The sequence below is a fragment of the Siphateles boraxobius genome, unplaced genomic scaffold (genome assembly GCF_051911475.1).
Source record: "Siphateles boraxobius isolate OS27281-9 unplaced genomic scaffold, OSU_SipBor_1 1, whole genome shotgun sequence".
Classification (NCBI taxonomy): Eukaryota; Metazoa; Chordata; class Actinopteri; order Cypriniformes; family Leuciscidae; genus Siphateles; species Siphateles boraxobius.
The window spans coordinates 29,237,501-29,258,619 of NW_027508699.1; the positions used below are offsets into that span (position 1 = coordinate 29,237,501).

A 21,119-nucleotide genomic window follows, 5' to 3' on the forward strand; every position below is an offset into this window, starting at 1 on the left:
AGGAACAGAAGCTGCCTTGACTTCACAAAAACCTTCCCTCTTTTAATCCCCTGTTATATATATATATATATATTTGTGCCATTCTGTCTTTTTACATCACAAATGTTACCGTTACCGCAACAGTCGCCTTTGGTGAACTTGAAAATTGAGGACATTTGAGTGCTTTTGACACCTAAACGTGGAGGTTTTATAAATGACAAAAACATGTTTTTTTTTTTAATGTTCATCTTTTAGAATTGCCTTAAAATGCAATAGTTACTGACAGTAAAACTAAAATAGTACAAACAGGAACATTACACAGCTAATAAGTCACTGGGGCTTCAATTATGGATCATCAGTTGCATTGTCATTCAGTGTACTGTGACAACAAACTGATTTTTTAATGACTGCAAGAACAGCGATTGTGTATCTCTATTATTTATGTTCAGACCACACAATCACTGTTCCTTTCAAGTGGGATGGAATATAGATTATCATGATTGGTTATGTTTGTTTATTTTCTTAATAAAAATTTTAAATTAACCTTGTTTTATTGGTCTTCATACTGTAAAATAAAAAAAACTACAATCTGGTTAGTTTATACCTTGTAAAATTTACCAAAATCACCTATAAAAATCACAAAATGAAAATTATACTCCTAGCTCTACTTCACTAATACCAAGACACAAATTTTCAGATTTTGCAATGATGCCTGATATTTTATTTCACAACTACATTTTAGACAGTAGCTCATAACAGATGTTCAATATATAATCAAAGTATTTAAAAAAAATTAAGACACTCCTCAATATCAACACATAAAACCATACACAAGCTATATAAATAATTCCACCATTCAATAAACTTCCAGTATATTCTACATAAATTAAGGCTTAAAATTAGTAACCATCCAGTAAATCCTATTTGATATTTCTTACAACTGGCATCTCAGTTGACTCAAACATTGGGCAATATTATTATTTTTTTAAACATCAGGATATCAAAAAAGATAGAAAGGGAAACGGATGCTATAATAATTACTACTATTCATTACGAATCACTTTTCAATATTGCACATATGCCGAAACGTGCACAAAGAGAATGCCTAGTGTTTCATATAAATGACGTGTAACCAACAGTGGCTGTAAAGCTGCTAATAGGTTCACATGAACCATAAAGTAACAGATGATGCAAGTATAGTAAACTGCTTATTACAAACCTGACAAAAAACAGTGAGTCACTGTACAAAAACATTTAGGATTAATGTCAGTCACCAATAATATAAATATATGCACGCACACACAATACCAACCTTAAGTCTTGTAGCAGAGGGAGCCTAAGAACTGTCTGTGCTGAAAATGATCAATTTACACAAGAGACATCTTGGAAAATTTGTGAGTTTGTCTAACTAGAGAGGAACCTATGTGGGGTTTTATAAACTAATATTTGGAAGATCTCAAGAGGAGCCAAAGCTGAGGAACACGACTGTACAACTGTTAGATTGAGTTTCTATCCATCTCTATCTTCCCCACCGCTCATTGAGAACTACAGCTGAAAACCTCTGGAAAAAGTTGAATATGAACCACTGAGAAAGGCAAAATAAACGGCGCTCCATTGGCCATAACAAATAAGTCAAACGTTGTCAGATTGAAAATTTATAATAATAATAATTAGTTTAATTTATATAGCGCTTTTCTGGGTACTCAAAGCGCTTTACATATGGAAGGGGGGAATCTCCTCAACCATTTATGATTTGGTCCGATGCCTGAAAAATAAATACGAAATCTCATAATCAAAATTAAAACCACGAAATGTGGTAATTTAGTGTTTCTCATGAGGTCTTAGGGGGCTAAAGACCCATTCGCACCAAGGGCGATAACCATCAACAAAGTGTTTTTTTTACAACTATTAGGATGGTCCACACCACAACTATAATGGCACAGAGAAACAATATCGTTGGAATCACTTTCAGAACGATTTTGAGCTGATAAGCCATAAAAATCTGAATCAGGTAATCAATATCCACCCGACTTTAAAGGGATAGTTCACCCAAAAATTAAAATTGTCATTTACTCACCCTCATGTTGTTCCAAACCTGTATGAGTTTCTTACTTCTGTTGAACAAAATATATTTTGAAGAATGTTGGTAACAAGACAGTTGATGGGCCCCATTGACTTCAATGGTATTTTTTTCCTTCTATGGAAGTCAATTGGCACCATCAACTGTCTGGTTACCACCATTCTTCAAAATATCTTATTTTGTGTTCAGCAGAAGACAGATTGGGTCTGATTGGGATTTGGACAATTTGAGGGTGAAAAAGTAATGAAAAAAATAGGCATAGTTTTGGGTTAACTATACCTCTAAGAAGCTTGAGCGTTTAAAGTGGCAGACACACACACACACACAAAAAAAAAAACCTGCACTTCGAATTCACAAAACATTCTTGACCACTGGTGTGGATGCTAATATAGTTATGATTATTGTTATCATTCTTGGTGTGAAAGGGCCTTAAACTTAGCCATCTGCTTCTGTAAAGATGGAAATAGTCTTGAGTCGACTTTTGTACCTATAAATGGATAAAATTAAAGAACTAATTAAAAGATAAAATAAAGAAACAAAACAAAAAGGTTGAGCAAAACAAAATAAAATTTAATGATTGTAAATGCCATGTGAAACAAAATGAAAGGTTTCCAAAGGAAACAAAAGCAAAAAAAAAAAGGAAAAAGAACAAAACAAATATCACAAGGCAGTCTTAAAAAGCATTTGCATTAGTACTGGATATCCATTTTCAAATAAACAAACTAAACTTAATGTAGTAGCCTAGAGAAACAAAAACAAAAGAAAACGCAAACCATAAACAGAAGATGCTGATGCTCAAATGTGATTACATTTTACATAAATACTCAGTACCTAGTATTCAATGTCCAAATATTTTTGGAATATTCTTAGGGATGTGCAACATGCACCTCTGCCGGGAGAAACTAAACCTTCCATTCATGTCTTTGGTCCTTCTTAGTTCAGTCTTTTCAGAGGGTCCCTTACAAAAGATTAACAAGTTAGTTAAAGATTTTCCCCTCACTAAAACAGGCATTTTCTTTGACGTTACCTCTTTTCTATGGAGCACTCAGCATGCTGGATTTAAGACTCAGATTTTAATAAAAAAATGAACTGTTGTGAGATGGTTAATGAGATTCCTGCCAAACCAAAAAGTGCTACATTATTGAGGGCAAAGTGGAAAAATGACATCAAATTAAGGCATCGTAAATACTGAAGAGCTATGAAGGATGTAGATACTGACAAAAGAAAAAAATCAGAGTTTTAAATCCAGCATCTGGTGAATGAGGTGTCCGACCACATATGGCACATAGCAACAATACCAGGCTAACATCAGAGACAAATTTGTATTAAATGAAAAATTGGTCATATATTGGGATAAACCAGAACGCCTAAAACACTTGCATTTGAAGCATCCAGCAGCTTGAGTCTTAAAAGAAACTGTCTAAACGAGACTGCGAAACGTGAACATTTGCAAAGACTTGATTACACTAAAAATAATAATTTTCTTTTTCAAAACGGCGCCAATTTCTCTGGCTTCGCAGAAAAAACCCTTCTCCTTCATTTTTCCTGGCAACCCTGCTTTCTACTTGTGCGACTTGCTTGTTTTGAACGACACTTGTAAAATTTTGTCCCCGAGGCGGTAGCCGTTGAGGCTGGCAATAGCCATGGCAGCCTCTTCATAGTTTGTCATGGTAACAAACCCGAATCCCTTGCACTTGTTGGTGTTGAAATCACGGATCACTTTGACATTTGTGACAGCACCGAATGGCCCGAACATCTGCCACAAAATGCCCTCATCTGCATCCTGGCCCAGGTTGTAAATAAAAATACACCAGCCTGACGAGGAGTTTCCAGGCATGTTAACGCCAGACATGCTGCTCATGTGGTCTACACTCATAGGAGAGAACCTGAAGACAGAAAATAGCATAATTTAGGCATTAGCATAATTTTAAGTTCATCAGATATGCACACATTTTTGAAACTTTTTGGGTGAGACATCCCTCTAAAGTCACCATGAAATAATTTTTTATTGTAATACTGTGGCATTTAATATAAAGGGGTTTCTCTGTGCACTTCATTACTTCAATGAAAATTCACGTGCCCTCAAAACTTTAATCAAAATAACTTCGTTGCAGCGACATCTTTTCTCTTCTCTGATGACGTGTTTTTCAGAGTGAGAGCGGAACAAACGGTTTTGTCCTAATTTTTTCTTGTTTGAGAAGCCACTTCACTCATATATATACACATGACAATAGAGAAAAAGGCAAATCACAACTTTTGTTTCACACAAACTTTAAGAGCGATATGCTATGGGGAGTACCTGAAGATGCTGCTTGGTACCCTCACTTTATGTGGCACATTAATCCTACAAGCTGCCTAAATGTAAATAACACTGTTCAATGTAGAAATTAAATATAGGTTCATCTTTGTTAAAGCTGTATTTTTTATTTTATTTTATTAACATTAATGACAGACAACAGCAGGAATATTAGGCTGGTGTCACTGAATACTGACACACATCCAATTTCTTTCTCAACTGTTCACTTATGACATAACTGAGAATACTTGCCGAAATGTTTTTTTTTAACATAATTGTGTGTATGCGTTAGGGGTGTCAATTTTCAAATTCCCATGATCGATCGTCGTTTAAATTAACGATCAATTAATCGTTAGCCTTAATACTTCAATACGTGTGTGCTGCAGTGGCATATGGCCAACAGCATGACAGGATCTGCAAATGCTGCTCAGAACTCTGTTCCTCACCAAATGAATGAGAATGGTTTTAAATCTAAATAAAGGGCTAGTAGGATTGTAAAATGTTACGATGGGATTGATCATTAAATTAAATTAATTTAATAATCAAATATAACTAATACGTGTCACCAACTCAGTTGCGTGCTTGTCAGAACGTGTGACTGTTGTGGACGTGCTCTTCCTGGAACAACGCACTGAAAACAGCAACTAAACTCAATGAATTCACAACCATTTAATAAAATAGTGTTCTCATGTTATGTAATATGATAGTCCCAATCATAGCTATTAGTCGTCCATTGCTGTTTGAGCTGCGCTCGCTGAATGAATACCGTTAAAGTGGAGCATTTTGCTAGTGCGTTATTTAACTCAAAGAAATGTATCCTGTATGAGATTAATCAGATATATACAAAATAAACATAAGATAACAAATTATATCTGGACCAAATGACACAAATGCACAAGTGAACTTGAACTAAGTTACGTGCCATTCAGAATGACTCATGTTGTGGATGTGCTCTTCCTGGAGCAACGCAACACGGCAACTAAACCCAAATAATTCACAATGTTTTACTACAATATTGTTCTCTTTATAATGTTATGTAATATGACAGTCCCAATAGCCATTATTAGTCGTGCATTGCTGTTTGAGCTGTGCGCGCTAAAGCTGATCACTGCACATTTTACTACTTTAATTCTTAACCAAATGCATCCTATATGAGACAAATCAGATATAGATAGGCCTACACAAAATAAAAATATTACAACTTCATTTGCACAAAACAAAAGGCTGCAAATGCGCACGCAAACTTAGTCATGATGGTGTAAAATGGTCCTAAACATAACTCTGACACGCTCACTTTACATGTTTCGCGGTTGAGCAGCAAGCACGGACCTGCTTAATCGATGATCAATACGTTTTATCGATTAAATGTCTTATCGACAATTGTTGGTACTCAAAAGTGCTTCCCTCCACGTTTTCTGCTGCGCATCGTTTATTTTTACCATGCATGCGCAGCATTTCACACCAGTTATGTGCACTAACCAAGCAAATAGAGAAATACAATCTTGGACTTCATTCACCTGAATCTCTGGGCCTGGTGGTGGACGGGCCCCCCGAAGCGGCGAGGCTGTGTGTGGTAAACCTGGGAAATAATTTGTGAGTTTTTCACTTGGTTGGGACTGGCAGCAAACTTGACAGTGATGGGCTCTGCAGCGCCTGGTGGCTTCTGCCCATTCAAGTCCTTAATTGCATCCTCTGCCTCCGACCTCTTGTCAAATCGAATGAAAGCCACACCACGAGAGAGTCCTGCAATGAGGATAAAAAGGTGAACGCTTTAATACACACTAGCTTACAGGACATTCCAGATGTCAAAAACAACTTTGCTCATCTACCAACCTGACGCTTGATCGACGAGGACACGGGAGTTGATTATTCTGCCATAACGCGTAAACATTTCTTCTACGTCCTTTTGCGTCATTGTTTTAGGCAGCCCACTGATGTAAAGGTTGGCATCCTTTATGGTGTCAGAGCTTGGCCTGGCATATGACACCTGTCAGAAAGAGCAAAAGTAAAAGATCAGATCCTGAAGAAATACCTCCCCTGGAGATTATTAGGAAATCTCTTAATAAACTATGGCTAAACAAAAAAAATTAAAAAAATTAAAAAAGAGATACAAACTTAAGATTCTTCAATTTTTGTAAAACTTTTACATTTATATAAAACAAATTTAAATTCTTTTCAAATAGGGAACACCCACCCAACAAATAGTTTGCCATGGGTCCTCTACAAATATTTAATTTTATAGAAATGCAAAAACTATTTCATAGAATTCATACAGCATTAAAGCAACATGTTTGCAACCTGTAAACCATAGATAATAAAATAAATCTTTAAATAGATGAATCTAAATATTGAAAAGCCTGATAAAAAGGCCACAACCAAGATTCCATCAGGTCTGAGCAATTCTGCTCCAAACAACTTTACTTTGTTCTCGCTGCCTTGTTCTCACAGCCGGTGGTCTGAATCAATGACACAATTTAACTTTACACAGGAGCACCTTTTGTCACATTACCTTGATAGTTTTAGACTGTAGTCTCAGTCCATTGAGAGTACTGATTGCTCTTTCTGCATCATTAGGGTTAAGATAGTTAACAAATCCGTACCCTAAACTGTGGCCTAGAGAAAAAAAAAGGAAAACAATAAAACAAACAAAACAAAAAAAAGTTGAAACGTTCCAAATACAAAGGAAAAAAACATCCTAGTATCAAATGTTAAACTTCTGGGGGGGAAAACTGATGCCAACAAATAAATCCACGTTGACATGGGACAGGCCTGAGAAAGGAAACTATAAATATATAGTTTTTTTTCTGTCAACACTGAAATGAAGACTACACAATTGTGAAGAAACACTTCCAGTGCTTCAAAAGATTGTTTAAAAGCGCAATTCTTTAAATAAAGTCATTCTGCTTTTAAATTGACATCATGGCTACATGCAAACCCTGCAAAATAAAGACACAACTTCCCTAAACCAACAAAGACAAACAATATTTTCTCTTAACATTAATTTATGTGGCTGCTTTGAAACCAGTGTGCCAAGTGCTGATAAATACTTGCCTGCTACTTTGTCACGAATAAGTTTAGCAGACTCCACCTCCCCAATGCTGCTGAAGAGACTCCGCAGCTCATCTTGGCTCATATTCTGAGGCAAGTAGTTGACGATGAGGTTTGTTTTGGCATCTTTAGGCTCATCGGCCATGTGATCTTCGTAACCGTTCGACATGTCATAGACCTCCTAGAAATAATCAAAAACAAGTTTCTGTGAGGGTTATACATTTTTGCCAATAAAAATGTAATTAAACAATATTGAATATTACCGCAAATTCATTATGCACTTTTTTTACATGAAAATGTGTTGCTGTTGATACCTGACTGTACCTGCACAGGTACAGAGCCTCAAAATTAGGCCTAGATCTTGCTGAAAATGTTTTCAATTACAGCTGGCAAGCCAGTAATAGAATGACAAACACGCAATTCAAGAAAATTTGAATAAAAACTAATTTTACATAAAATAAAACATTTATGTGAGATTAGATTATTAATCTGATAGGGATTAGTAGACTAATTAATAGGGATTTATATTCTTGCCTAGAGAAGAAATAATGCAACTACAAGCATCTGCAAGACAGTTCTTCTAATGACTTCAAAATGCAAATTCCCAAATGGATTACAAATCCCCAATGAAACATTTAATTTTGTCTGCATTTCTACTCTACATTACACACAAACGAGAAAAAAAGAAGAAGAAAAAAAGTCCCTTACCGACAAAAAAAAAAAAACTTGCATATCGTTAACAAGGAACTGGAACAGTAGAACAAATCAATACAACATTCCCTTTCAGAGCATATTTTACCTTTGTCTTATTAATATGTAATCTTCAAAATGTTACTACCTGACTTAAACCACCGTGTTTGTTAATCACCAAACATGAAAGTTCAATATACCACAAAAATTAACTATGAGTGAAAAGAATATGTACCAAGCCAAAACAGTAAAGAAATGTGAGCAAAAGGACAGATGTAACTGTCAACGGGACTCACTGTACTGCTGTTCTTTTACATTGTATGATCAGCACTGCCTCCAATGGAGTCTAGCTGAAATTGCATATGACCACAATTCATTCAACACAAAACCAATAAAATTTGGTAGTGTACTAATGGTATTAAAAAGGGTGTCTCGGATGCCTAACCCTTCCAGGCATTTTAGGTGAAGGAGGAACCGATCACTGTGGATACCATGATTATTCTGATATCAGACAGTGCGTCCCATTCACGTTAGAAGAGAGGTCTTATTGTGTATTCCACATGGGTAGCGAGTCAACCTTCAAGGCTGAACAAACAGGCATTATTACAGTCCCTCCCATACAACCCATCATAGGAGGTTTTGATAAAGTGGTCTAGTGTTGTCAAAAGTACCGGTACTTCAGTACTGAAATTTTGAAAATGTGACAATACCAGCATTTCTGTAGTACCGAGTCCCGGGTATATTCGGTACCCACTAATAGGAGCAGCTTTTAACCGTACCCGTAAAATTTTAATGGTATTGGTACCGACTACTAGAATTTTGGTATCGTGACATCCCTAAAGTGGTCTGAATCACTCAGACAATTCAGGTCACTCTTTATCTGACTATTTCGATCGCAAGCTCGTCCCTATAAACATGGTTAAACTTTTCAGCATTTGCCAGGCCACATACCTTCAGCTGGCATTATGCAACACCTAATAACATGTCTAGTGCATTCAGTGAAAAGTCTACCTCAGATGACAGCATTAAACCTCAAGTATTACTCGCTTCATAAAGGCTTCACTACTACATAGAGAAAACAGCCTACAAGCACTAAACACTACTAACTCCAGCTTACAGGTTCAGTTTATTTTTAAAATCCACAGTCAGTCCCTGATGAACGCAAATTCTACTCACTTTTAAGTATCTAACATGTCCCCTTCTGACTGCCATGAAGAGCCGTCACAGATCCCAACTCTGAAGATACCAAAAACAAAATAAGGTAATAAAAATACACGCTGACGAAAAGGGGTGGTAGGGAAGGCAAAGGCGGGTTTGGGGGTTCAGAGTAAAATAAATAAACTAAAATAAAAGGGCAAAAAGATAAGATGAGCCACCTTCTGATATAACCTGTGGAAAAAGAATAGAAACCATCGGCCATTAAGACTGGTGTAATTTCAGCGTGTATTTTTAGCACCTCACTTTGAGTCTGTACTGCCTGCACAACATCTCAATGTTGACATTATATAATGCTATATGCTTGTTACATTTCGTTACACTGCAACCTATATATAAAAACATCCTCATTTATAGTTTTTATAAATGGAATGAAAACACCGAGAACAACAATACTACAGTGTACTATACAAATGTACTATACAGTGTACTATATAAATACTATACATTTAGTTAAGAGTTTTAGTTTAAACAAATCTACATGGCATAAAACTGGCTAATTCTGTGAATCTATTTTGGACTGCAGGAATGAAAGAAATAATAGGTAAAATTAACTTTTTTTAAACAACATGGCTGATTTATCTTAATCTATGACAAACTACGTATACCTTGTAAAATGCTGTTGCATAAAATATATTTTAATAGCTAATTGATGGCCTAAAAATTGTTCCGAGGACAGCTCCATTTCATTTTGAATTTGAACATTTCATAATTTCCAATCACTCACGACAAATATTTGCATTTATACGACATTTACACCGGCGGTTGAGTTTATATTAAACTTATCAGAACAAAAATGTACTATTATCATAAAAAAAATGACAACACTGTTCAGGACATCTTAGGCTGTTGAGAAATGGAATGAGCGACATATGTAATTCTGCATAGTCGTGGGGGCGTGGAATTTACAACTAACGTTAACGTTAGTTATCCCGCAGCAGGACATCACTCATGCTTGTGTAGATTACCTCGCCATTGTTACGGTTTCGTATCGTAGCTACAGGACAACAACATTGCGGCATTACACAGCATGTTTGTGAAGAATAAGCGATTCAAATAGGTCTAACATTAAAATACCACACAACACGAGGCCTCATTCCCCACACACCGTCCCCTTATTTTCGCGATGACTCGCTCGGTGAATCCCATGCAACTCTCGAGCTCAAACTCGAGCAGGCTGCGCTGAGGGGCCTAACTAATATAAAGCCAGGCCTCAAACACCGAACAGATTTATAACCGTTACTAGATCTTAATAAACCAATTTAAATGCATTGTGATTCAAATAAAAACAAGTTAAAAAATATATACATGGCGCCTTACCAACTTAAAAGTCTATCCGATTCTGCAGTAGAATGGATGCACGCGGAGCTATAGCAGAACGTGGCTTTTTGGCGCTGCGCTCTCGTGACACAAATGCCGAGGAAGCGGAAGTCTTAACCCCTCCTCCCACTTCCATAATCCATTCAGATACAGATCAACAGTCACTAATAATAAAACCAGTCATTTTATTCAATATAAACAGATTTATGGTGCAAAATAAAACGCCCTTGATGTGCATGAATATAAAATATTCTTAGAACAGGTATTGTGAAGAGACAAAGGCTACTTTAGATTAATGTGGAAATTTAGGAAAATACTAATTTAAATACTAAATTCTGATATTATCACAATGATTCGAATTTCGTAACAGTGAAATATAAAAAATTATATACACTATACAGTACCGGTCAAAAGTTTGCAAACATTACTATTTTTAATGTTTTTAAAATAAGTATCTTATGCTTATCATGATCATTTATTTGATCAAAATACAGAAAAACAGTATTATTGTAAAATAATAGTTTTCTATTTTAATACACTTTAAAAGTAATTTATTTCTGTGATGCAAAGCTGAATTTTCATCAGCCATTACTCCAGTCTTCAGTGTTACATAATCCACCAGATATCATTCTAATATGCTGATTTATTATCATCGTTGGAAACTTTAATATTTTTTTTTATAACCTATGATTCTTTTTTCAGGTTCTTTGATGAATAATTTTTTTTTAAAAAGAACAGCATTTATTTAAAATATAAATCTTTTGTAACAATGTAAACTAACCATTCAAAAGTTTGGGGTGTCTAACCATTCAATGTTTCCAACATTGATAATAACTATCAAATCAGCATATTAGAATGATTTCTGAAGGATCATGTGACACTGAAGACTGGAGTAATGGCTGATGAAAATTCAGATTTGCATCACAGAAATAAATTATATTTTAAAGTATATTAAAATAGAAAACTGTTATTTTATTGTAATAATATTTCACAATATTACTGGTTTTCTGTATTTTTTATCAAATAAATGCCTTGATGGGCATAGAGACTTTTTTCAAAAACATTAAAAATAGTAATGTCTCCAAACTTCTGACCGGTATGTATATATAATCATTGTGTATACATTCATGAGAAAAGTCGCAAAATATAATTTCCAACAGTGGCTTTTATTCTTTGTCCAGGATTCGATACTCTTGCGGGGGTTGATGTCCCATTAGTTGTGCCACTGTAATCCAAGACATTACCTGATGAGGGAAGGATCAGAGATGACATTATAAATCTTGTAAAAGATCAGGGAATAAATTAATTATAACTCAAGTCACAGAGCTCACCAGTACAAAGAGAACCACTAAAGAAGTCATCATGATGATGTCCAACACAAGTAGTAACTTCTCCTCAAGTTTATTTTGACAGCCCTAAAATAGAAAGAAAACAATGTTGAATCTGGCTTGTAATGGCTTTTTCATCATATTTAATCAAGCTCCAAAAATGGCTAATTTTGATATTGCGGGATCTGGGTCGGCACAAGGGCAAATACATTTGCATATAACTACCTCCAGAGCATGACATCGACGAATAGTTATTGTCGCATTACAGGCCCCGACCACTGGTGTTCAGACGCTTAGGTCATGTGTCCACCAAAGCATTTTTTTCCTGAGGCTAACGTATTTTTCCAATAGTTTTCAATGGGAGCGCAGCGTTTTTAAAAAGCAGTGGGACGAGGCGCTCAGCGTCTATTTCACGCTGAGTGCTATGCGAACTGTGTTTTTTACCAGTCTTTTTGTCCATATTGTGACGTACATCTGAGTATAAAGGCTCATACACACAAAGGACGATAACTGTAATGATATACTTCTAAAAATTGTTCTAAATATAAAAGAATAGCAGAGTCCACAACTATAATGACTATGGCACAGAGGAACGATGTCGTTGGAATCACTTTCAGAACTATTTTCAGCTGATAAATTATAAAAACAGCCAATCAGAATCCATCCAGCTTTAAAGAACTCGGCAGACGACAAAACTGCAGCTAGAATAAACAAAACAATATTGTGCGTTGGTGTGAATGCTGATACGGTTATTGTTTTGGTTATCTTTAAAGTTATCGTACTTGGTGTGAACAGGCCTTAAAATGGACAAAATACAGGGTGGGGGTTTCGATCTATGCATCGGTTGTTGATTGGACCGGAAGGTCCAATTGTGACAACAACAAAAAAAGAAAAAGAAACATACACGGATGAATCATTCACAAGAAGATATTTAACATGCATTTATAAAATGCATTTGAATTTTCATTTAATGCCAACATTAACGTAATGGTAGAGCCTTAGCTGTAAGTCTAGCAGGAAAATATTAGAAATATATTAAAAATCTTATACATAGGGTAGCTCAAATGTAACTAGTGTCTACTCTGTACCTCATTATAGAGAAGCAGGGGTGAGTCTAAAGTCCCATTGCAGTCATGAAAGTTTTTGTTGCAGCAGCTTAGAGGAACTTCGTATTTCCTACTGTGATTAAACCAGGGTGTTTCTAACCAGTCTGTGTAGTTGTGAACACCACAACATCGCAACTGTAACAAAAAAAGTGTTACAATCTAATTTTACTAAACACATAAAAATCCTAAAGATTTTTGTGCAAATACCTCACGCTGAAGGGCATTTACTGCTTTGGTATTAGGGTCTTGGCTATTACCACTGTAGTTCTGAAACACATCTTTAAGGGGAGCCAAGTCCTCACCGAGCTAAAAAAAGATTAAATTTAATATTAAAACCATTTCAGTGAAATACACTTTTGTATAGCCAAGTAACTTAAAATTCCAGTTACCTTCCTTTTATGAGTGTATGCCAATGCTACAGTAGTAACCACAACGCAAAACACAATAATGAGAAAATACACAAACTGAAAGACAAGAAATATACAAATATGAACACCACACCTCATTCTTTTGAGTGAATTATTATTATTCAGTCCTGTTTTTTACTTCATACAAATAGAAGTTTTTTTCCATCTCACCAATCCATGTAGACATGAAGGTTTTTTGTTGGACACCAGACAGCCAATGCTTCCACTGATTAGGAGTATGGCTCCTCCAACAACAGCCAGCAGTACAGGGAGAATTATATAAAAGCTGCTAAAGAACATACTGTAATCTCTGTATTTATGCAGCAAGAATGAACCACCCAGACCTGCAATCCCAGCCAGCTAGACAAAGTAAAGAACGAAAGAATTTAAAAATAATAGGAAACAAAACAGCAGATGTATTTCCTGAAAGCCATTTCTCATCATGTGCTGTACATGGAGTCATGTCACTGTTTTAGAAAAACACATCCTTTTCTGTTTTTTCTTTTCACTGTAGTAACACTCATACAAATAATCATATTATTTTGTTGCCTATACATATTACACAAGTTGTAGGCCTATAGGCTATATCAAAGGCTAGTTGTTACACTTTAATATTTCCCAGGGCATTTAAGAGCACAGTTCAACATTTCAAAAATCATTTTAAATCTACCTCCATCATTGTTGACCCTTCCCTGTATAGTGTTCACTTATTTACCATCCAGATATTACAAAAATATGATGCTATTGAAATTTAGTTTGGATTATAGAATTCTCAAAAAGGCCATTCATAAGACTTTTGAACCAAACATACAAAGCCACTTCTAGAGAAAAAATGCAATTATAAGTAGCTTTGACAAATGCATTAGTATTATGATGACAAACGAAACAAACAAGTGCATGATGCTGCCTAAACTCACCGATAAAAGAAGTGAAGCAATTGTAAGAAAAATTCCGAAAGCTCTTCTCCTTAGAGTCATGGCTCTGCTTTAATCGATTCGCGTGAACGCGTTATTTATACACGCATATTTGAAACGCGGTTCTATCAAGGTCTCTCGGTCCAGTTCAACCTCAACAGTGACGAACACTGATATGACTAGATGGATTTAAAAATCGAAAACAGATAAAATTGCGGAAGTCACTAGTAGCCTAAGTAGGGGGCACTGTAGCCTACCCGATAAATAAAGTAGCCTACTCGAATTCTAAAGCCATATAATATAATAATAATCCTCAAAAAAAATCAGTCAATAGTTTGAATTTGTGGTGTGTAGCCTACATTTTTTTAAAGTCTACTTTAAACGGTATCATATAAATGTATTTATTTTTATTTATTATTTTTAGTAACACATTTATTAACAATTAGGAATAATTGTCTCTGCGAATACTATTGAAAGTACCGCGGCACAGTTGTGCAAGTGAGATGTTTGTTAACAGTGGAATAAGAACTTGTGCAGCTTGCATTAGGCACTGTATCTATGTCATTTATGAGTAGAGTCCTGAATGAACTGTATTGTACAAGCTTTGGTCTGTCTGAGGAAAAGCTCGGTCAGGTTTACTTCAATAATTTGGAAGCACTGGCGCTCTTGCTTATATGGCTAAATAATGTAGGCTATTATGTGTTTTTGGTTGTTTGTTTGTTTGTTTTGTTATTGTCTTTTAATACTATGGACCGGGATTCTGTGTCCTTAATAAAGATTGAATGAATGAATGAATATATTCAAAACGCATAAAAATAACTAATAACCACGAGGATAATAATGGTATGCTCATAATTATTATTGAACGCGAACACAATTATTATATATATTAAAATATTTATCTGATAAATCTGATAAATTCACACAAACACACACACACACACACACACACACACACACACACACACACACACACACAAAAGAAGAAGAAAAAAGAAAAGAACTTTCAAAGATGTTTACGTCCAGTAACGGACGTCATTATTTTGCGACTAATTTGCTGTCTTGTCATTGAGAAGCAAGATGGCGTCAGCATCAGAACATCAGGGTGCTCCAGACAGCGAACTGGACGAATTATTAGACAGTAAGTTTTTAGGATGACTTAAATATAAAAATAACAACAGTTAAAATTTGCGAATGTTTGAGCCCTTTTGTAATGTTACTCTTTAGTGAACTAGCGTTTAGAAGGCGGTTGTCACAGTGCAGTTGCTGCTCCGCTACTATGTGCTCATGCTTGTTTCAGTGATTGTACTTTTTTTAGGCATGTGAAAAACGACGAACAGTGTAATGTTAAGTAATTAGAGATCCTCAGTCTATCTCTTTTATGGTCCCATAAAACAAACTGATTTTGAAGATAAATGGAGCTTTAGGATCTGCATGTTTACTAGCCAACTTTGCTATTCATGCAGTGTAATGAAATCAGTCACATGATAATGTATATTTAAAACAGATGCACGTATACCAATGTTAGTGTTTCCTCAACCTCAACTACAGGTGCTCTTGATGATTTCGACAAGACCAGTGTTCCCCCTGAGGCCCCCACTGCCCCCGATGCAGGAGCGAGTGACGAGAAGGTAATAAACATATATTTTGATTTTAATAGCAATTCAAGTAGTGACCAGATTTTTCCATAATTTTTCGGCACTCTTGCAATTCTACAGCAAGTTTGTTTCATGATTGTTGCCAGTTAATTTTAATTTTTTCTCTGTTCATTTTATCCTCAGCCCCCTCTTCTGGAGGACAGCAAGTTCTTTGAGACTCTCTTTGATGGTGAGATGGCCAATCAAGCACGCGAGGAGTGGGAGAAAGCCATGGCTGAGCTAGCGCAAGAAGAACCTGACCTTCTTCAACATTTTCATAAGCTGTCTGAGGCAGCAGGTAAAGTAGGTGAGTAATCTGAAATGGAGCACTGTTGGATGAAGATATACAAGCTATTATCCTATATTCCAATTGTTTTGACATTATTATTTTTTTAATTTAGGCACAGATGTAGCTTCACAGCAAGAGTTCACCTCCTGTCTTAAAGAGACCCTTAGTGGTTTGGCGCAAAATGCAGACAACCTGCAGGTAAACCCACTTTGAGTTTCTCTTATTGCAATGTAAATTAATTCAAGGAAATGGTGTGACGTGGTTTTAATGGTACACTACAAAAGTTTGGGATCAGTACGATATTTTTTCTGTTTTTGAAAGAAGTCTATAATGATCGCCAAGGATGCATTTATTTGATCTACATTTACATTTACATTTAGTCATTTAGCAGACGCTTTTATCCAAAGCGACTTACATTTGAGGATTAAACCAAGCGAGTCATCGTGGAGAGGCAAAAACAACGCAAGAAGTGCTCAGAATACAAAGTTCAAACATTGCTCAGAGTAGCATAAACCAGACAAGCGAAGATTTCAAGAAAAAGTTTTTTTCCTTTTTTTTTTTCTTTTTTTTTTCTCTATGTTAAGTGCTCACGGAAGAGATGAGTTTTCAGTTGTCTTTTGAATGCTGTCAGGGATTCTGCATTATGGACGAGGGTGGGTAGGTCATTCCACCAGCATGGAACCGTGAATGAGAATGTTCTGGACAGTGATTTTGTGCCTCGCTGTGAAGGCACCACGAGCCGTCGCTCCTTGGCCGATCGTAGGCTTCTGGTAGGGATGTAGACCCGTAGGAGCGAGTGAAAGTAGGAGGGAGCTGAGCCGGTGGACAATCTGTAAGTAAATGTCAGCGCCTTGAACTTGATTCGAGCAGCGAGTGGTAGCCAATGCAGGGAGATGAACAGCGGAGTGACGTGGGCCCTTTTGGGCTCGTTGAAGACAAGACGAGCAGCAGCATTCTGGATCAATTGTAAGGGTTTAGTTGCACATGATGGAAGACCAGCTAGAAGAGCATTGCAGTAATCAAGCCTAGAAATAACCAGGGCCTGGACAAGAAGTTGTGTTGCATGCTCAGTTAGGAAAGACCTGATCTTCCTGATGTTGTGCATTGCAAACCTGCATGATCGAGCTGTCTTTGAAATGTGGTCTGTGAAGGTTAGCTGGTCATCAAAGATTACTCCAAGATTTCTGACTGACCTTGATGGGGTGATTGAGGATGAGTCTAACTGGATAGTGAAGTCGTGCTGTAGAGACGGATTGGCAGGGAGAACGAGAAGCTCAGTCTTTGCCAGATTGAGCTGCAGGTGATGTTCCTTCATCCATGCCGAGATGTCCGCCAGACAGCTAGAGATACGTGCAGCTACTGTGGGATCGTCTGGTTGAAATGAGAGGTAGAGCTGGGTGTCATCAGCATAGCAATGGTAAGAGAAACCAAGTGCCTGTATGATGGGTCCCAGTGATGTGGTGTAAACCCATGATGTCTAAAATACAGTAAATGTAATCAAAATTTTAAATAACACTTTTATATTTTTTAAATGGAATTTATTCCTGTAATGGCTTTTAGCTGCCATTATTCCATTTTTCAGATTCACATGATCCTTCAGAAATCCATCAGAATCAAAAGGAAACGGTGATACTATTTTTCACATAGGTGTAATTTGCGGGTGGGAAATGTATCCACCACTTTTTGCCAGGGTCGATATTGTCTCCACCACATTTTTAAAAACCTCTTGCTGAACAGATATACCTAATCCAAATGCATCATATCCAGTTGACGTTAATTTGTGTTAAATAAGAACTGATCTAAGGGCTGTAATGTTTTTGAAATCATGCTGAATGTTCGTTGCCAATGTTATCAGTGGCGGAATGTTCTCTTTTGGCTCGTGTGCTCTCTTCACACAGACGAGCGCATCAATCTATCACTTAATGCCGTTTTTCCTGTTCCCTGCTCTTGATATACAATCTTTAATGAACATCTTTGATTTTAATGAGTAAAAATAATATTTATATATGAGGACGGATTAGAACCCCCAAAAGACAGCTTTTATCTGAAATATAAATATATTGTTGTAAGATTATAAAGTATTTGATATCAATTTAATACATCTTTGGTGAATAAAAGTATTCATTTTATTTTAAGTATTAATATTAACTAAAAATATCTTACTGATCCAAAAACTTGAAAGGCAATGTATGTCAGAAAAAATTAAGAAATGTGATGAACAAAAGTCAGCCTTTTAACAAGAGGCTGCTCACAGCAGAGTCATGGGTCGAGTGTGAAGTCAAGCTCCCCCTCTCTGGAAGTAATATGTGGAGCTAGATGATCAAACCACACCCTAATCCTACCCATAACCCTATCCCGCCACCCCTTAGTTCTACAGAGGTAGAGCGGGACTTGGTCAAGCTCAACCCATGATGTCCAGAGAGGGGGATCTAGATTTCATTTGGCTCTGCAGTGAGCACCACTTGCTTTTACCTTTAAATGCAGAGTGCAGGACTGGCTGGAGATGATCTGGTAAAGACCTTGGAGAACCTGGGATTGAATGAAAATGGGGAGGGAGGAGGAGAAGATGGCAATATTCTCCCAATTATGCAGTCCATCATGCAGAACCTTTTGTCTAAAGAAGTTCTCTACCCTTCTCTTAAAGAGATAACGGAGAAGGTGAGTTGTTTACAGCATCTGTCCAACCTTTTTCTGGTGCCAGTGTATATGCCTATCATCAATTAAATATTTATTTTCAGAAAATCTTGCAACACATTCCATTTAATATTTGGTTTTTTGGTTGTTGTTTTTTGTACTAATATCACGCAATTTGCATTTAGTACCCTGAATGGTTGGAAGGCAACAGGCAGTCCCTCCCCCCAGACCAGTTCATGCGGTATGAGCAACAGTACAAGATCATGGGAGAGATATGCAGCCAGTTTGAGAAAGATGGAGACAAAGACAGCACATTTGAAAACATTCTAGAACTAATGCAAAAGGTAAAAAAAATTGAGTAATCCATTTATTTTTATAATGATTTAGAGCCATCTTTTCAGGTTTGTTTAAATGTATGAATTAAAAATGTATTGTACCCTTTTTACTTAAACGCATAATAATATAACTTAATATAACCTTTCAGTAACAGCAATGTTAATAATGTCTTACCCCTTAGCTGCAAGACTTGGGTCAACCTCCAAAAGAGCTTGCTGGAGAGGCAGTGAGTATTTCATTTTTTTATAAAAAATCAATTATTATTATTGTACAATAGATATGTCATTTACATAATCAAAATGTTTGTTCTCTTATATTTTCAGCCTCCTGGCTTGAATTTTGACCCGGAAGCTCTGCACCTTCCTGGAGCACAAGGACTTCCTGGAGCAGAGCAGTGCTCAGTCATGTGATCTCAATGAGGTCAAATTTATGTATGTTTAAAAACTATACAATTTGGAGCTAATTATCTGAACCTGAATTGGACACAGTGGATCATTCTCCGCTTTTAAAGGAGTTTGTTTTGTGTCTGCACTGAAACCGTGAACTTCACTACTTTAATTTGACCTTGTAGTTTTTGTCCACAGAGGTTCTTTTCATATTCATCCCTGATCTATTTACTGTTGTCACTGTAGAGCAGCTCTTAATGTTTTGAGTGAAGCTTGATATCTCAAGTGTGCCGACAGCTTGGTAAGAAAGAATCAAGGTCGTCTGAATTTACTTCAAGCACATTTGACAGCTTGTGCGGTGAATTGTGTTTTGTATAAGTGGACACATTAGATGGAATATCACTTGCGTTTTTCAAGTGACAGGAAAAGTATTTCCAGTTTAATTTTACTTTTAAAATCTCAGAAGAATGGTCAAAGGCTACAAATAGCTTTCATCAGATTGATGAAATCATTTTAATATAATATGGTGTACTGTCTATTCTATTCTCATACTATATCATTAGTTTCATTTCTGTGATTTGATAACTAATCAGTGAGAAATGAATCCCTCAGATTAAGATTCATTAAAAAAAAATGGCTGCAGGCACTTCAGATCCAGATTCATAATATATCCATAATATCATTGTGTCAAACATAGGCTGCATTTGTGTTTGAGTGGAATAATTCTCTCTACTTGTGTCTTCTAATGGTTATTGTATCTGTCTGCATATAGATCAGTTTGGAGTATTGAATTGCCATGTAGATCTAAATCATTCCCATCATGCCTGTGGTGGTGCCTCTATGTGATGTGCTATTGTCATAATAATAGTCCTAATTTGCCTTGATTCAGATAATATTGTTTCATAGTTCAAAATTAATACTCAAGGAACATCACCTTAAATCCCACGATACCTGAAAAAAGGTTACATTTTGTAGTCATGTGCTTTTGAGGGGATGTTTACAGGTTTCTGTTGCAAACAGATTTGAATGCCTGGAAATGGGATCCTTTCACAGGATCAAGTGTGCAACTGATAGTTGACTTGCTTTCTTGACGCATGTCATTGGTTATATATATATAGTATTATCTGGCCAATATGAGAAGGATAGAAAAGGTATGATGAACAGGACAAAAATATGTAATGGTTACAACACTCAGGGGTTGCTCAAACACCCAAGCACTTAAATCAGCTCATCAATATTCTTTATCATGTTAAATATTCCCTTAAATGTACAGTTCATTGGTCTTTTCACTACATGAAAGTCTAATAAATGTTATAAACTTACATTATTCTTTGCCTGCTTGGTTTTATTTAAGACCATTGACTACACACAATTGTCTATGGTTGTTAATGTATATTCAAACCATTTTACAATGTTTATGGCTTTAATACTTTAAATAATGTAAATGACCAGCA

General features: G+C 36.2%; 4 protein-coding genes across 10 annotated transcripts in view; 2 read left to right on the forward strand and 2 right to left on the reverse strand.

Moving 5' to 3' along the window:
- Nucleotides 1-519, forward strand: part of slc1a8b (solute carrier family 1 member 8b) — a 17,571-nt gene extending 17,052 nt beyond the window's left edge. For both annotated transcript variants that reach the window (XM_077232002.1, XM_077232001.1), the window contains one exon: nt 1-519. This exon is cut by the window's left edge and continues 174 nt beyond it. The gene's annotated coding sequence lies outside the window, so the exon portion shown is untranslated.
- Nucleotides 520-669: 150 nt separating this feature from the next.
- On the reverse strand, nt 670-10,749 carry elavl1a (ELAV like RNA binding protein 1a). Of its 6 annotated transcripts, none has more exons than XM_077232004.1 (7): nt 10,629-10,749; nt 9,270-9,482; nt 7,407-7,584; nt 6,865-6,968; nt 6,189-6,342; nt 5,873-6,098; nt 670-3,945 (listed from the first exon to the last, which is right to left on the reverse strand). In XM_077232004.1, the coding sequence occupies exons 2-7, from the start codon at nt 9,303-9,305 to the stop codon at nt 3,621-3,623; spliced, it is 1,023 nt and encodes a 340-aa protein (XP_077088119.1). In that variant the 5' UTR covers nt 9,306-9,482; nt 10,629-10,749; the 3' UTR covers nt 670-3,620. The 6 variants fall into 6 exon arrangements, with proteins under 6 accessions (XP_077088119.1, XP_077088118.1, XP_077088120.1 ...); XM_077232003.1 differs by having other exon boundaries at nt 9,270-9,329; nt 10,629-10,735; XM_077232005.1 differs by lacking the exon at nt 9,270-9,482 and having other exon boundaries at nt 10,629-10,735.
- A 44-nt stretch (nt 10,750-10,793) lies between these two features.
- tspan37 (tetraspanin 37) lies at nt 10,794-14,659 on the reverse strand. The gene is made up of 7 exons (XM_077232027.1): nt 14,387-14,659; nt 13,641-13,829; nt 13,452-13,526; nt 13,270-13,368; nt 13,045-13,197; nt 11,960-12,043; nt 10,794-11,872 (listed from the first exon to the last, which is right to left on the reverse strand). The coding sequence occupies exons 1-7, from the start codon at nt 14,444-14,446 to the stop codon at nt 11,795-11,797; spliced, it is 738 nt and encodes a 245-aa protein (XP_077088142.1). The 5' UTR covers nt 14,447-14,659; the 3' UTR covers nt 10,794-11,794.
- Nucleotides 14,660-15,413: 754 nt separating this feature from the next.
- pex19 (peroxisomal biogenesis factor 19) lies at nt 15,414-20,989 on the forward strand. Its single transcript, XM_077232016.1, has 8 exons — nt 15,414-15,524; nt 15,935-16,014; nt 16,165-16,327; nt 16,422-16,507; nt 18,794-18,967; nt 19,129-19,287; nt 19,461-19,505; nt 19,603-20,989. The coding sequence occupies exons 1-8, from the start codon at nt 15,464-15,466 to the stop codon at nt 19,687-19,689; spliced, it is 855 nt and encodes a 284-aa protein (XP_077088131.1). The 5' UTR covers nt 15,414-15,463; the 3' UTR covers nt 19,690-20,989.
- The last annotated feature ends 130 nt before the right edge of the window (nt 20,990-21,119 follow it).